Source organism: Saccostrea cucullata, unplaced genomic scaffold (assembly GCF_032062105.1).
Source record: "Saccostrea cucullata isolate Sc308-1 unplaced genomic scaffold, CSIRO_AGI_Scuc_v1 ctg1500, whole genome shotgun sequence".
Lineage (NCBI taxonomy): Eukaryota > Metazoa > Mollusca > Bivalvia > Ostreida > Ostreidae > Saccostrea > Saccostrea cuccullata.
Window position 1 is genome coordinate 60,077 of NW_026941724.1, and position 14,488 is coordinate 74,564.

At 32.7% G+C, this 14,488-nt stretch overlaps 2 protein-coding genes across 2 annotated transcripts in view; both read right to left on the minus strand.

Moving 5' to 3' along the window:
• The window catches only part of LOC134258298 (multiple epidermal growth factor-like domains protein 10), an 89,343-nt gene that overhangs the window by 23,579 nt on the left and 51,276 nt on the right, over nucleotides 1-14,488 (minus strand). The window lies entirely within an intron of this gene.
• LOC134258300 (multiple epidermal growth factor-like domains protein 10) lies at nucleotides 1,764-13,444 on the minus strand. Its single transcript, XM_062740829.1, has 7 exons — nucleotides 13,411-13,444; nucleotides 12,243-12,383; nucleotides 7,305-7,445; nucleotides 4,605-4,745; nucleotides 2,810-2,941; nucleotides 2,036-2,141; nucleotides 1,764-1,941 (listed from the first exon to the last, which is right to left on the minus strand). Exons 1-7 carry the CDS (start codon nucleotides 13,442-13,444, stop codon nucleotides 1,764-1,766), a joined length of 873 nt encoding a protein of 290 aa, XP_062596813.1.

A 14,488-nucleotide genomic window follows, 5' to 3' on the forward strand; every position in this document is an offset into this window, starting at 1 on the left:
TTTGTTTCTTTTCATCTCTTCCACCATTTTTACTTTTTAAAACAAAATTATTTCATTCTCTTACTACTTATATTAAAAAGTACTAGAAATAATATTTAATAACTCTATTTGATATTATATGTAAAAAAAAATAATGAAAAATAAAATGCGGTTTGCAAAAAGTAAGGTTAAATATTAGCTTACCTATTGTTTATATTTGTTGGCTGATCCTATAAAAAGACGTCAAAGTTCATGTTGTACACGCCATATTGGTGTGTATATTGGAAGTTTACGCAACAAGAAATGTTCAACAGTGACATAATTATATTCACAAAATGGGCCCAGTATGATAGAATGAAGATTGGGGGTGCCTTGTCAATATTGAGTCACCTGAAATACTGTTGCAGCAAGCAGGTTGTCTGCCTAGTATGACAAATTCCTCTGTCCTCATTGCATTGAGGAGTGACAAAAGGCTGAAATCGAAGTTTAAATTTACAATTGTTACCATTAATTAACCTTATATTGCAAAAATAATCTAATTTCATTTCTACTAAAATTTGTTTTTCTTGGCCTTCCTGATTGCTTGCATATCAATCGATGACGTAACCGTCGAAATTAAGACCCGGTAATGGCGGCGCCCATTGTTTATGTGTCACTTTTGAACTCATCACCAATGGAAGTAGATAAGACTTGGATAAATCTTTACACAGGAAAGAATACAATTTGAATGATGTATTTACCGCTCAATTTTTTTTTAATGGATTCTTGTTTACAAAAAATAAAATATTGCAACACATTGAAAGACTGTCGAAATATGGATACACGGGGTATATTGAATTCCAAGAGTTTTAAAATACTTTATTTTTTACAATTTTTATTGACGCTGTAAAGTACGGGAAAAAGTAATATTAAATTAATTCTGCCGTCATAATGGATACAGCACAGGCTAAATACATTCAAGAGGTATGATGTCATACGGTTTAGGTTCTATGTTAAGCAAAATGGACCTCCAAAACATGGGATCAAGGATCATGGGAAAAAGCATGGGAAAAAGTGGGATTAGGTACCAAAGACGAGGTTGAATGTCCTGCCAACCGACTGTGTACTTCCTATTATGATCGGGAGATGATGAAAAATCCGTCAACAATGCATTGTGTGAAGTATTTTGAGAATAATGGCCTGGCAATTCGTATAAAAAACGTCAGTCAGCAATTGACTCAATAGTATTTTGTATTTGCTGACAAGCAAAACGACCATGAAACATAGGAAATAATGATTTTCATTATTTATATATTTTGAAACATATCTACTTGTGTCATTTTTCTTATCACAATAATTTAAAAGGTAAAGGAAAATGGCTTAGCTGCAAAACAAAATACCGCATCTTAACAAGTTAAAAATCATTATAACAGTTTTAAAAGTTTTCGTAAAGTTTTTAATTTCACTACAGCTATTGATAACAGAAATTAATTCTAATGATTGGACATTTAAACGTATTTAAAATCATCATGGGATTTTAAAGAATTTTATCTTTTCAAAGAGGATAGTGATTTAATATGTCCGTGTTAGCTCTAAATGTGAAATTGAAAGCAATGCTAGTATTTTAGACTACGGTTGTTGAAATCATATATGACAATTTTAATGCCTAAATCTACATTAGAACTATAAAATATCTGCATATAAAATAAATAAGCTAGTCCTACCTTACCCTTAACACTAGTCTTTAGTTCAAATATATAAAAAATAATATTTCTGCAACGCTTGTTATATAAGCTTTGTTGTTTTTATGAATAATTTTGATAGAAGGATTTATTTTCTTTCGTCTGTAGCTCCTGGTAGCAGAAAGATTGATCTACTGTTTCCAAATCCTGATAGTGTACATCCATAGAATTTTCAATAGTAAGTGGCTCCACATTTTGTACTCTTTTCCTTGATTCTGTTTTTCTCTTGATTTGAATCGTTCTAAATAGGAAAAATAACGAATTTGATGCTTATGAAATAAAAAGTAGTGTCTAAAAACTTCTTTCATAATAATAAGAAAATTTTCCCGTCTAACCTGATCAAGAAGACTACAGAGCAAAGCAGTAGGACATTTAACCCAACAGAGAAAATCAGTGCGACTGGTTTGCTATTTGTTTCGCTGGTCTGTTCCCCCTTGAGTACTAAAAATACACAAGGTATGTAATATGAATAATATATATGCCTATAATTTTGTAGGCATTTCTTATGTTTGCAGGAATAGCATGCTGTTATTGAAAGACTGCAATTGTGCTGGTGGGTGTCTTTTTAGTTAGAAGCTCATTATTCCCCTTAGTAAATAAAATCAGTCATATTCTCCCTTTATGCTGCATGGTTGGAGCAATATAATTTTTCAAGTTTAATCCCAAATGTTCATTTTTTTTTCATTTACATGTATTTAAGTGCGAACGAAATCGCACCTAGACATGTAGCATACAGAAACAAACAATAATAAACTCTTGTAATGGCTTTAATCTTTCTACCCACATTCAGAACCCTATATGGGAAACCTATAATCAATATATCTTAACAAATTTTTGTTGTTGTTTTTTTCTCTGAAAATTGAAAAACAAAGATATTTAGTCATTGCTCTTTAATCTCTTTATAACATGATGCATTTCATTTAATGATATTTATCTGTTTGCTACAAACATACTTAGCCTTTTCATCATGGCATTTTCTTAACCAAAAATACGTTATTCTAACTATGGGTAGTAATCAATATTACTAGGACATTAAGGATTGCTTTTTCCTCTCTGGGTTTATTAAAAAAAAAGAATACTCAAATTATCGAAGAGCTAAAAATACTAACCTTTCATGCAATAAGGATCACTTGAGAAACCTGTTGAACAGAAACATATTCCACTAACATGGTTACATGTGTTCTTGCAGTTTTGCGACCACCGACGAATGCAATTTGTACCAAAGTATCCTTCCACACATTCTGATATAATTTAAAATGCATATTTTAGGAAATATTTGTATTAATTTCAGAAATCTACTCAAGCAAAATATATTAAAAGATAGTTTGTATATATAATATATCATAAACATTTTTATCATCGACATAGTAATTATGATGCAAAATTATGTATAGTGGTCACTACGGGAATGAGCTTAATATTCTTAATATTCTGAAGTCTTATTTGAAAAAAAAACATTCATTCCAAAGACAGTATGAATATTTCAAGGATGGTGGAATTTATGTAATATTTCGTCGCATGTTTATGTTGTTTATGTTGTTTATATTTCTTAAGATATTTAAAATATGACCTACAACAGATGGATCCTATTTTTTACCAATACAATGATATATTTTACAAGCGATCAAAAATAAGATAAGCAGAGTAGAAAGGTCAGCTAGAGTAAAGGTAAAAACAATTATGAGAAATGCAACTCCATGTAAAACAATTTCATTTGCCAATTCTTTCTTTAGTGACACATTCTCGAAAGAGAAACAATATTTTCCTTATATAGGAATACTAATTAAATTAAGTTTCAACGTTTATTGTCATAAATTGATCACGTGATTAAACTTGCATGATTGAAGCAAACTAGATAACGATATTCGAAGTTTAGCCATAGACTGTGGCGTCACGTGACGTCGTCATTAACGTTATGTTGTGTTCGCAGTTATGATAAAGCTGTCCGAAGGCTTAAAATGCCTTGAAAATATACATTTTATTTTAACTAGATTTTTATTTTAATATGTAATCCTTGTTTGAAATTGCAGTCAATATGAGATAATAGTTTAATCAGGTTTTATTTTAAAGCATTTTTGTGATGTTACATGACTGTGTTGATCACGTGACGGAGATTCATGATTTTCCAAAAAAAAAAACAAAAATCGCTTCGGCACAAGTGCAAAACAAAAATATTATGCAAAGTTTGTTACATAGATAAATTCATCGTGATCTCTGGTACATAGAAAGTGCTGGGGCAGGTTTAATGTTTACTCGCTTAGAAAATATTTTACGCGAAATTCAACTTACCAACATAAGAAGGGGTATTTTCTACTCTTTATTGTGATTTATTCAAAATGGATAAACTAACCACAATCCCCCAACAAAATTCAGTTAGAGGACATACTTCTATTGTTGATTCACACAGAATACCTTCAATTTGTCCTTGTTTATCACTTGTGTCAGTCCAATATAAACACGATTCATAAATTCTAACTCTGTCTACGGACGTGTAAGGGGAGCGTTTCAAACTTCATTTTTTGCTATTGTTTGAATATGTCCATATCGGACAAGCAAAAATAATAGGGATATTTAAAATTCAAATGTTTTAAAAACATCATAACAGCACACTCGAGCTTTAAAAAAAATCCTTACACTTGAATTAAACAAGTCCCAAAAATAAATCTACATGCTATGTAATTATTATGACACTTTCCCCGTTATGTCAGCTCAAGTCTGCAGTGACTTGAGGTCATATTCTATCATATCTATGTAGTTCAGAGAAGTTACTACATTTTAAACAGTTTGATATTTTACGGGCAGCCTTATCCTAGCTGCGTTGCCACCTATATTATAAATAAATTTACAATATTTCATTGAAATTCTAGATATGATATGCCATTTCTTAAGTTATGTCTTACGTACTTGCGTCGCAAAGTGATCCATTATATCCGTCTGCGCATCCATTTGCACAAATTCCAGTCACGTGATTACAGGTATGCGATTCTGCACAATGACCACTACATATGTGTTTACATTTTGGTCCAAAAGTCATTGGTGAACATTCTGAAAATTCATGTTATATAAGCTAAAATGTATAAGCATGACTCAATGAATAACTTTTTTTGCGATAACTTTAATAAACTATGCAGGATACGGTTTACACAATTTTGGAAAAGGCAGCAATTTTAACATGACTATGAACACTGTTACTTTATATAATATCTAGGAGCAGAGAAGTAGAATTTCCAAAATGAAAAATAAGGCAGTTTCACTACATAATTTGAAAACTCGACACCTTCCCTAAGATTAGAACTCTAATTAAATGGGGCCATGGATTTCACAAGTTTGGTAGATGACTCAATGCTTATTATAATCATGCAACCAGTTTGACTACTGATGTCTAGTAGTAAAGAAAAGAGATTTTTAAATATTGCATTAATTTTAGTGGTTTTGGCCCTATCCTCAGGCCCTCAGGGTGCAGGGAACATAGAATTAAGAAGTTTGATTCACTTTTACCCTTAGATACTTCATACCAAATTTGGTTGAAATTTGGTTGAGTGTTTGCAGAGGGGAAACTGAAAATGTTTTAATGTTAACGACTCACAATGACGGACGAAAACGGAGAAGAATAGGTCAATTGAGTTTATTCAAGTGCCTTAAAAAGGTATGAAGTTTTCGGACGATGGCATTGGCGACATATGACACGCGACAAATGTACGCTGGACAGAAAAAAGCTTTATGTTTGTTTGATTCAAGCTAGGGATAAGTAAAAATTGCTTGCATGTGCAATACGTATTTACTTTGAACAAGAGAAACAGATATCAAACAGACAAAGAACGAACCGTACCTTCAGAACACTTAGAATCTTTCCAACCTGGAATACATCCATATTTACATGTGCCCATTTCGTGGTCACAAGACTGGTTTACACAATTTAAGCTGCAATCCTTGGAACAATTATTCCCGTATCGTCCAAAGCGGCATACTTAGAAAAAAATGTAAAAGAAAAATTAATAATAAACACCAATAAATAAACAAATAGATAAATAATTTTTTGTGGATATATATATAATTTTGTAAGGCATCTTACGTTTATCACATTTTTCCCCATGGTAACCAGCTTTACACCCAGCATTACAGTTTCCTGTCACATGATTGCAACCACTTTTGCAGGTGAAACTACACTTTTTTGAACAGTTCTGACCAAAAGATCCGAAGGGACATTCTAAAGAAACAAAATATATGCCCTTTACACAAATTAGCAGCAAATTAATGCAAAGAATGAACATTTTATTTCTTATATTTTCTTATACCGGGTAAATGCATCATCATTTTATATATGGCAGATTTAGATTAGACACCTCTGATGACACCTTCAATCACCTCTTATGTTTCGCAGGTCCGTGTTTGCCCTGCTCTTATTTTGTATTGTTTGATGAACTTTGATATTGTATACTTTTCGTTATCTCCATATTCTTCATTAGACATTATGCCATGGTGTCTGCTCACTATTAGTGATGGACCCTTTGTTTTTTTTTTATTATTATTTTCAAAAATACCATAGAAACATGCACTGTGGCAACGCACTTTGAAAAAATAAAACAAAAATTCTACACTTAGATTTTAGTAATTGATTTGAAATCAATTTGTAATTATTATATCTTTCGAAAAACTTAAATTTACATATATTGAGAACAAGGCGAAGAAGAACAGAGGGTCTCTCAGCCAAACTTTTTATTTTCTTATGCATAGTATTCGGTACAAATTGAAAGTGCCCCCCCCCTCCAAAGGTAAGCCCCAATTGTCAATGCCTATATCATGTATATCTTTGCAAAACATTGTTTGCATAACTGGTATGACGTTAAAATTTTCAATAAAAAAACAGTTTGCATGAAAAACATGCAAACCATAAAAATGTAAGTACAGTACAACATTTAAGAGAGAGAAGAATTTTCAAAATATAGAAAAATCAAAATCGCTCACTTTAATGAAATTACATCCTGAAGTGACCTTATCATCGAAAAATTATCCAACAGGTTCAATTATATATACAGGTGTAATACCTAATATTTGCAAAATATTGACCAAGCCATACACATTTTTTTCAAAGTGCGTTGATATGGTCCATGTTAACGTACTTTGAAAAGAAATTTTATTTTTTTCAAAGTGAGTTGATTTGGTCCCAAAATTAACGCACTTTGAAAATTTTTTTCAAAGTGCGTCATTTTTCAAAGTGCATTGTAACAATGCACTTCACCTCCTGCATTTCCCATGTTCTATAAGTATTTTACATGCCTCAAAACTCGATTTGAATTATCATCATTTTACAATCAAAGCGATTTGATGCACATTAAGGACAGATGATACAAACAAGAAAATGGACGCATGGATTGCTATATACTATAGTACATGTATTTCTAAGTCTCTTTTTGTTGCAAATAAAGAAAGCATCTAATAGATTTAAAAAATATCAAACAATTGTAAACCTTCTCTGATGTTAAAAATTAAACCTCTCTCCAGCCAATTTTAATAATCTATATAAATATTTTTACTTCAAATTCCGGTATATTTTAAGACATTAAAATAAGGATGTTGAGGATTTTGAAGCAAATATTAATTTACCTTCATCACAACGAACACCAGTATATCCTGCAATGCAGCCTTCTTCACATTTACCGGAAAATCGATTGCAGGTTAGATTACGTAAACAGTTTCCACTGCAGCTAAAGGCACAATTCATCCCATAATTTCCAAGTTCACATTCTACAATGTTAAGCGAGACTGCATATTCTTATTATTTGAAACAAAAACGCAATATCTGAATTCAAAACCCAAATATACTAAATGAGCCAACTCACGCACACTTGAAAAGTTTATTGTTGTTAAAATGTTTTATTATGATAAATTATTATGATAAATTTGTATGTAACTTAATTAAACCTTTATGATCAATTAGAATAAATTATTACACACTTAGTAATAAATACAGGTTTTTTGCATATGCGATATGGCTGACGTCACAATAGCCGTATCAGCCCTGCAGGGCTGATATGGATTTGCAGGGCTGATAACCTATATCAGCCCCGCAAATCCATATCAGCCCTGCAGGGCTGATGCGGCTATTGTGACGTCAAAATCACACCCTCTGTAAATTAAACCACAAAAACAGTACTTGTGATCATACACAAATTTTGGTAGGTTTATATTCTCTTAATTTTTACTTTTTTTAAAATAAGGTTATCTTAATTTACAAATACATGTAATAGATTATTTTCAAATTACGGATCGAGTGCATTGAAATAGAAGTAGAAACAAACGCAAATCGTATGAGCGATAGACCATATACATTTATGTAAGAAGTCCATGCATAATTATTTACTTATTTTCTTCTCAACCTAATGTATGCTGTATTTTATTACTAAGTATGTAATAAACATATTAATACATACCCTTTTCCATATCATATCCTGTATCAGCCCTCGACCAATATCAGCCCTCGGGCCTTCGGCACTCTGGCTGATATTGGTGTCTCGGGCTGATACAGGATGTGATATGAAAAAGGGTATGTATTATTCTCTATATAAAGGAGAAGAAAGACTTCTACATACAATCCAATATACAGTTTATATATATAAAAAAAACCGTTATTGTACAGGACGTCTTGTATGGTTCTTCCATATCGCATACATGAACAACAGAAGTTGATTCCGTCATTGAAATAGTTATTAAAAATTTGGCAACAAAAATTCCGACTTCAAAGTTGCAGCTCATATTTCTCTAGAGTTCCTCTCGAGAATGTTTCGCTCATATGAAGACGCTACCACTTATCGATGGAGAGCGGCAAAGGATCACTACATTATAAATAGGGATCTGACCTATAGGACCGGGCTTGGTTTTATTCTCTACAAAAAACTTGTCGATATCCGTTCTGGTTAATGACATTAGGCTGAATACATATAACAATTTGTTTTTCCTAAATCTTTATTTCAGTGAGTAGAGTACAGAGGAACCCTTTCATTGATTTTCTGATTTTTTTTTATCTCCAAATGTAATAACTGATATTTTTCTTTACTTCTCATTGTGCATAATGTTAATGTCTACTGTCTCTGAAATTCTTTTCTTTATGTCTAGGCTATTTATCCGTGGATATAATAAAGCATGCCATTAATGTGTGCAAATTATATAGGCCTAAATGAAATCCAAGGGGAAACAGTTACTGAGATATGTAGCCAAAGTCAATTTGATTAAATTCTAAAGAATATATACAATTGAAATTCATCGCATGTCAATACTGCCAAGAATACCTGTATCGAGTAACACAAAGTGACTTATTCTTGTCCTCGGAGAAAATGTGCTTATATTGTTCCGCCTGACTGAAGACTGTACATTGGATTGTTACGATTTGATTTCTCTTAAGTGTTCTTATATCAAGAATGGGCATGCATAAAGGATAGATAATTGAAAGAAAATCTACAAGTCAATAAAAAAATAAAATAATCTTTGAAAAGGCGAAAAATTTAAACTTTAAAAGTGTGATACCAGGTGGATTCGAACCCCCGACTTTAAAAAGAAAGTATCGATAGTGTAAAAGATAGCCCATATATCAACTGAGCTAGTCTGACTATAAACTTGAATGGCATAAATTTTAAGCAGATTATCAAAATCAGGTTTCCTTATTTTTTGTGGTTTTTTGGGGAATTTCGACCCTAGGGCAGGGGTGCCAATAAAAAAATCCCATCTTAAATTATTCTTTACATCCCAACCTATCAAAATATCACAGTTTTATTTAGGGGTAGGCCTGCCCTGAAGGACTTCTAGGCCAGAATACATGTAAAAATCAACGCTTTAACGGACAAAATGGTGTTTTGGTCAACTTTGGAGGTTTATTGTAAAGTTATAAATAATATATTTTAGGAACAAAATACAAATTTGAAAAAATTTAGACATATATACGGTAGAAAACAACAAATGAAGTTAAATATTTAAATGTCACTTTTTCCGGGAAATTGTTCTCTCCTATAGGTCAATTCTTTTGTCAAAGCGAATACATCCTTTGACCCATTCATGGCATTCATACCCATTGAGCAGTGAGGCGTCTTTCCTCGTGCCAGCATCCACTGGGACACGGCAGGGATTTATCGGCCTATTTTTTTTCGAAACAACATTATCAACTCAAATTTGGGCAACCATCAAGAAAAATTAAATATGATCCAACGTCATCATACAAGATCAGTTATGAATAAAGGAATGATAAAATATCTCGATAAGTATAAAGAATTTATACAACTTATTGTATATGTGTATAAGATTCCAATGAGATTTCAATTTATGTACCAGCCACGTAGCATCCTTTTTGAAAGTGACGGGGGGAAAGCCAGAAATTTTTTTTGACTTACCTGAAAAAGTTGACAAGCAGGGGGGGGGGGGGGTGAGGGGATGAGTTGGGGGGGGTTAGAGGCCTACTGTTTCTCAAGGCCAACTTCTTTGAATACCGTTTTTTGGTATTCAATACTACATTTCCCAGATATCAATTACCTGTAGTATGTAGTGGGTTTGTGGGGGGGGGGGGGGGGGGGCAACCAGTCTTTCAATGAACACTTCCAAAAGTAAGAGTAATGCTCCCCCTCCCCCGTTACTACGAGCCTTCGGTACATGTATTTATAATCTGCTTCTAAAAAATATAATAATGCAAAAATATACTTAGAAGACATTTTCTTAAAGTCAAATTTAATGCATAAAAATGCATTAAAATTATATTTTTGTATCTAAAATAACGCCTACAGTTCTTACCATTCACTTTGGGATTAAATGAGTAGATTGAATTTTCTTAATTAATCTAATAATTATATGATATCAACATTAAATAAGGAGGGAATTCGGATTAAAAGTCGGTGATGTTTACTATATTAATATAGCCCTTTGATGAGGTCGATCCATAGATATATCGACTTCACAGAAAAGCATATCGACCTCGCACAAATCCATAGATATATCGACTTCACAGAAAAGCATATCAACCGAGCTTGAAGTGCGATGTCGATATGCTTTTCTGTGAAGTCGATATATCTATGAATTGACCTCATCAAAGGGCTACATTTGTTATATTTTTTTTCAAAGATTGACAAAATCTCCACAAGTTTTCTCGTCTCTTTTTTTAACACCGAAAGACTAGTGATAAAAAAATCTGTTTCATGTAATGTATTTTAATTTTTTTTACTGATACAGTGATTTAGTGGATTTCCTTTTTTAAGCGAATGTAAAAGTGCTAAACTTGTTTAATTAAGTTTTGTATCGATTTTTGAAAAAAAAAACATATTTATTATGGTTCAGTATGAAGCAGATCCTTCTTCAAGACATTACCATTACAGAACATCATGTAAAAAATTGGAGTTGAAGTTTAATTTTAAAAAATCACGTGTTTAGATTTCATTACCATTGTTGTTTTACAGAAAATAATTTTCATATTTAGAAGCATTAAGTCAATATGCATTTCAGAATCTATAAATAGTAACTCAAGTCTATATGCTGTTATATACTTGATCATGTGATCAAGTATGAGCCAATCAGAGAGCTTGGAATATATAAGAAAAATAATTTAGTTTTTTTAAACATGTGTTATGACTGTAACTTTGCTAAATGGGTTAAACAGAGCGAAATTCCACTTTGTTTTTAGACGGGGTCACGTGACCCCGTCTATTAGTTTACTGTCAGAGCCCCTCAAAAAGGAAGCCGTGGTGATAACACATGAATTAAATCTACGCTACATGAAAGAGTGCAGAAATTGTTTTGATCAAAATATAAAATTTTTGTATCAAACTGAAGAAAGTGATATAAACTTTTTTCTAAATCATATTAATGAAGCATTTTGTAAGTGTAAACTCAAAATATTAATTGAAAACACACTAGTTAACAAAGTACTCTCCTGCGTAGTATTACGACTGCATACGCATCATACATTGTTTACTTCCGAAAAATATTAATTCAGACCAGATGAAATTCGGACAATTCAAAAAGGTTTCTAGACTTAGCAATTATTGAAATTTCTACTTCAAATTAATTGTGACCCCGTCTTTCAGTACTGTCTCAGTACTTTGATTTTTTTAAGATAATTAAATACAAAAGCATTGTTTACCAATTGGAAGAAAAACTGACATTTTGGGAGAAACTTATCTTATTTTCAATTGAAAATGGGGCTGAATTTTATGCCTCTGAGTAGGCACTGATTAATCCTTAACACGGGACCTCGGTTTGTACGTTCTCATCAGAAAGACAGGTCTCCACGTCCCACAGTGGGATTCGAACCAGTGGCGTATGGATTAACTTCATTTTCCGCAACTCAATAGCAGACGCTGAGCCACTGCACCACACGGGCGACTGCATTACTATGAAGTTGATATTATGTTAAATGTATCCACGTGTAAATGAGCGATTATCAAGGGATAATGAAAACGTTGGATCCTTTTTTTTGCCCCATAAGCTCTCTAGCAAAGGTATGCTGACAAAATAAAAAAAAATAAAATGGTAACCCTTCCATGAAATAGCTTCAATGAATACATTTACCTTCTTCACATTTCATCCCTCCAAATCCCTCTTCACACCCACTTTTGCAGTTTCCATTAACATTACTGCAAGTCGTATTATCCAAACATTGCCTAGAACAAGTCTGATTGCACTCAAGTCCATACAAACCAACCTCACATTCTTAGAAAACAAATATTAAATTGCGATTAACAACATAATACTTTAACGAAACTATTATTCCGGTCATCTTTTATTTGCGTAGATTCCATCCATGACTGCACTGACTGCAAGTGAAAATACATGAATACATAAATACACAATAGAATTATAATAGACTTGCTGTGTATCTCGAAAATTACTTTCCTGCAAATAACATGAATAAAGTTTGTTCACAGTATTAACATATTTTACATCATACTGAACAAAACGCTTTTGAGCCTTAATTGAGAGATGTGCTTGAGACCATTTTGAACGAAAAATGTTAACGCAAAAATAACGAGCACAATTAATTAATAAACCTATAAACAGGGTATGAAACATTAATTCCTTGAAAAGTGAACTGAAAAATGAGGTTCCTAATGGGAATATGCATTTACTGTCGAGCGGTCAAAGAAATATTTCAAGATTTTCCGTACATTTACATGGTACAGTAGCAGGAACCGAAAAATGTGATATAAATACTCTCAAAACCAACCCTCTTAAATTAAAACAGACATTTATTGAGTCAAAATCAATTGGAACGTTTTTAACTTTAATGTAAGGAGAACTGTTGCTTTCTTGATTTCTTTTAAAATTGTTTATGGCAAACCGCTGCGTTAAATTCTAAATATTTTTACTTTGAAATGTCAAACTTTTTCCGTATTATTTTTACTAAATAAAACGTCATCAATATATTTGGAAGCCGATTTATTTTTTTTTTTCAGATCTAGATCTGTTGCATAAAAAAATATAGAAAACAGATCATCTAATTCAATTTAGGAGCAGAACTTGTCTCAAAGAATTATTTGGCCTCATAATATTGTACTAAATAAAATATGCACTCAAATATTGTATGCCTGCCTGCAACGAAAAAAAATATTCTGAACAAACCACTAGATTGGAATAAAAATATGGATTTAAAATTAAACATTATTAATAATGACGCATATTTAAGCGCAGTCTAAAAATATGCACAATTATCTTTGTGAACATTTGTACTTTTAATTACGGCTGTACTTCCCGGAATGATCCGGGTTGCGCATACGGGTTTTTTTTAGTACGATTATCACTGGATTTAACGTAACGTCATATCTCTCTTTCTAATCTAGCAGCCGAACAATTTGGTAGGTTCAAACTGTAGTAAAATTTTGAAGTATTTGGGCTTAAACCGAAAAAAAAGATATCGTGGATATTCCTGGCGCATTTGCGCATCAATAACGTTTACTCATAGATAGTTGAATACTTCAGGTGTCGATTATTAGGCCTACATATTTTATTCGGTTTCCAAGTATACAATCGTCGGCCTAGCGCCATTTTGATTTCTTAGCATCGAAGCACGTGGTGCAAGAAATTTTATTGTTACGATTAAGTCTCTCGCTTACAACATCTACAAACTAAAGATACTGTGAGCAATGAGCTCACTAAATGAAACCCCCCCCCCCCTCCCGTAATATCCATGTGTTGCTATATATTGTTTTACGGTAATGTGTAAAGAGGAACAACTCGTCCTATCAAATGTTATCCAGAAGCTTCTATTTGTGACGTCATAGGTAAACATATAATGGCAATGTCCATGTTTTGCTATGGGAAACCTAAAATACGAGTCAAATAAAAAAAGTAAAATAAGAGGTGCACAATGGCAATATGTAATAAAGATTTTGTGAAAGTTTCATTAAATTTTACTCAGTAGTATAAGAGGAGTTGCGGATAAGAGATAAAGCGTAACAGACGGACGGACGGACGGAAAACCCGATTACTATTTACCCTCCCACTTTTCAAGCGGGGGGGTATAATAATTAAGTAACTACTGCTTATCGTATTATAAGTCTAATTTTTTTTTTTATTTCGTTTTATATTTTTCTGAAATTTCTGGGACACGATGCCGAAGGTCAAAACGGTCGCTAATAGGCGGTCTACAAGGTCCATGGCAAATAAACCCAAGCGGACACAGTCTACCTCCGAAAGTGTTGAGACGCAAGTAGGATCCCAGTCATTACAGATTTTGCAAGCGTCGACTCCACCACAGCCATTACAGACTACGCAAGTCTCACTCTGCAGCCCATTCAGATTGCCCCCCCCCCCCCCAC

Coding starts and splice junctions, on each gene's coding strand:
- LOC134258300 (XM_062740829.1), bottom strand. CDS start 13,444: ATGCGCAACCCGGATCATTCCGGGAAGTACAGCC. Junction 12,384..13,410: donor TCATTCCGGGAAGTACAGCC/GTAATTAAAAGT, acceptor TTGTTTTCTAAG/AATGTGAGGTTGGTTTGTAT. Junction 2,142..2,809: donor TGATCCTTATTGCATGAAAG/GTTAGTATTTTT, acceptor GTGTATTTTTAG/TACTCAAGGGGGAACAGACC.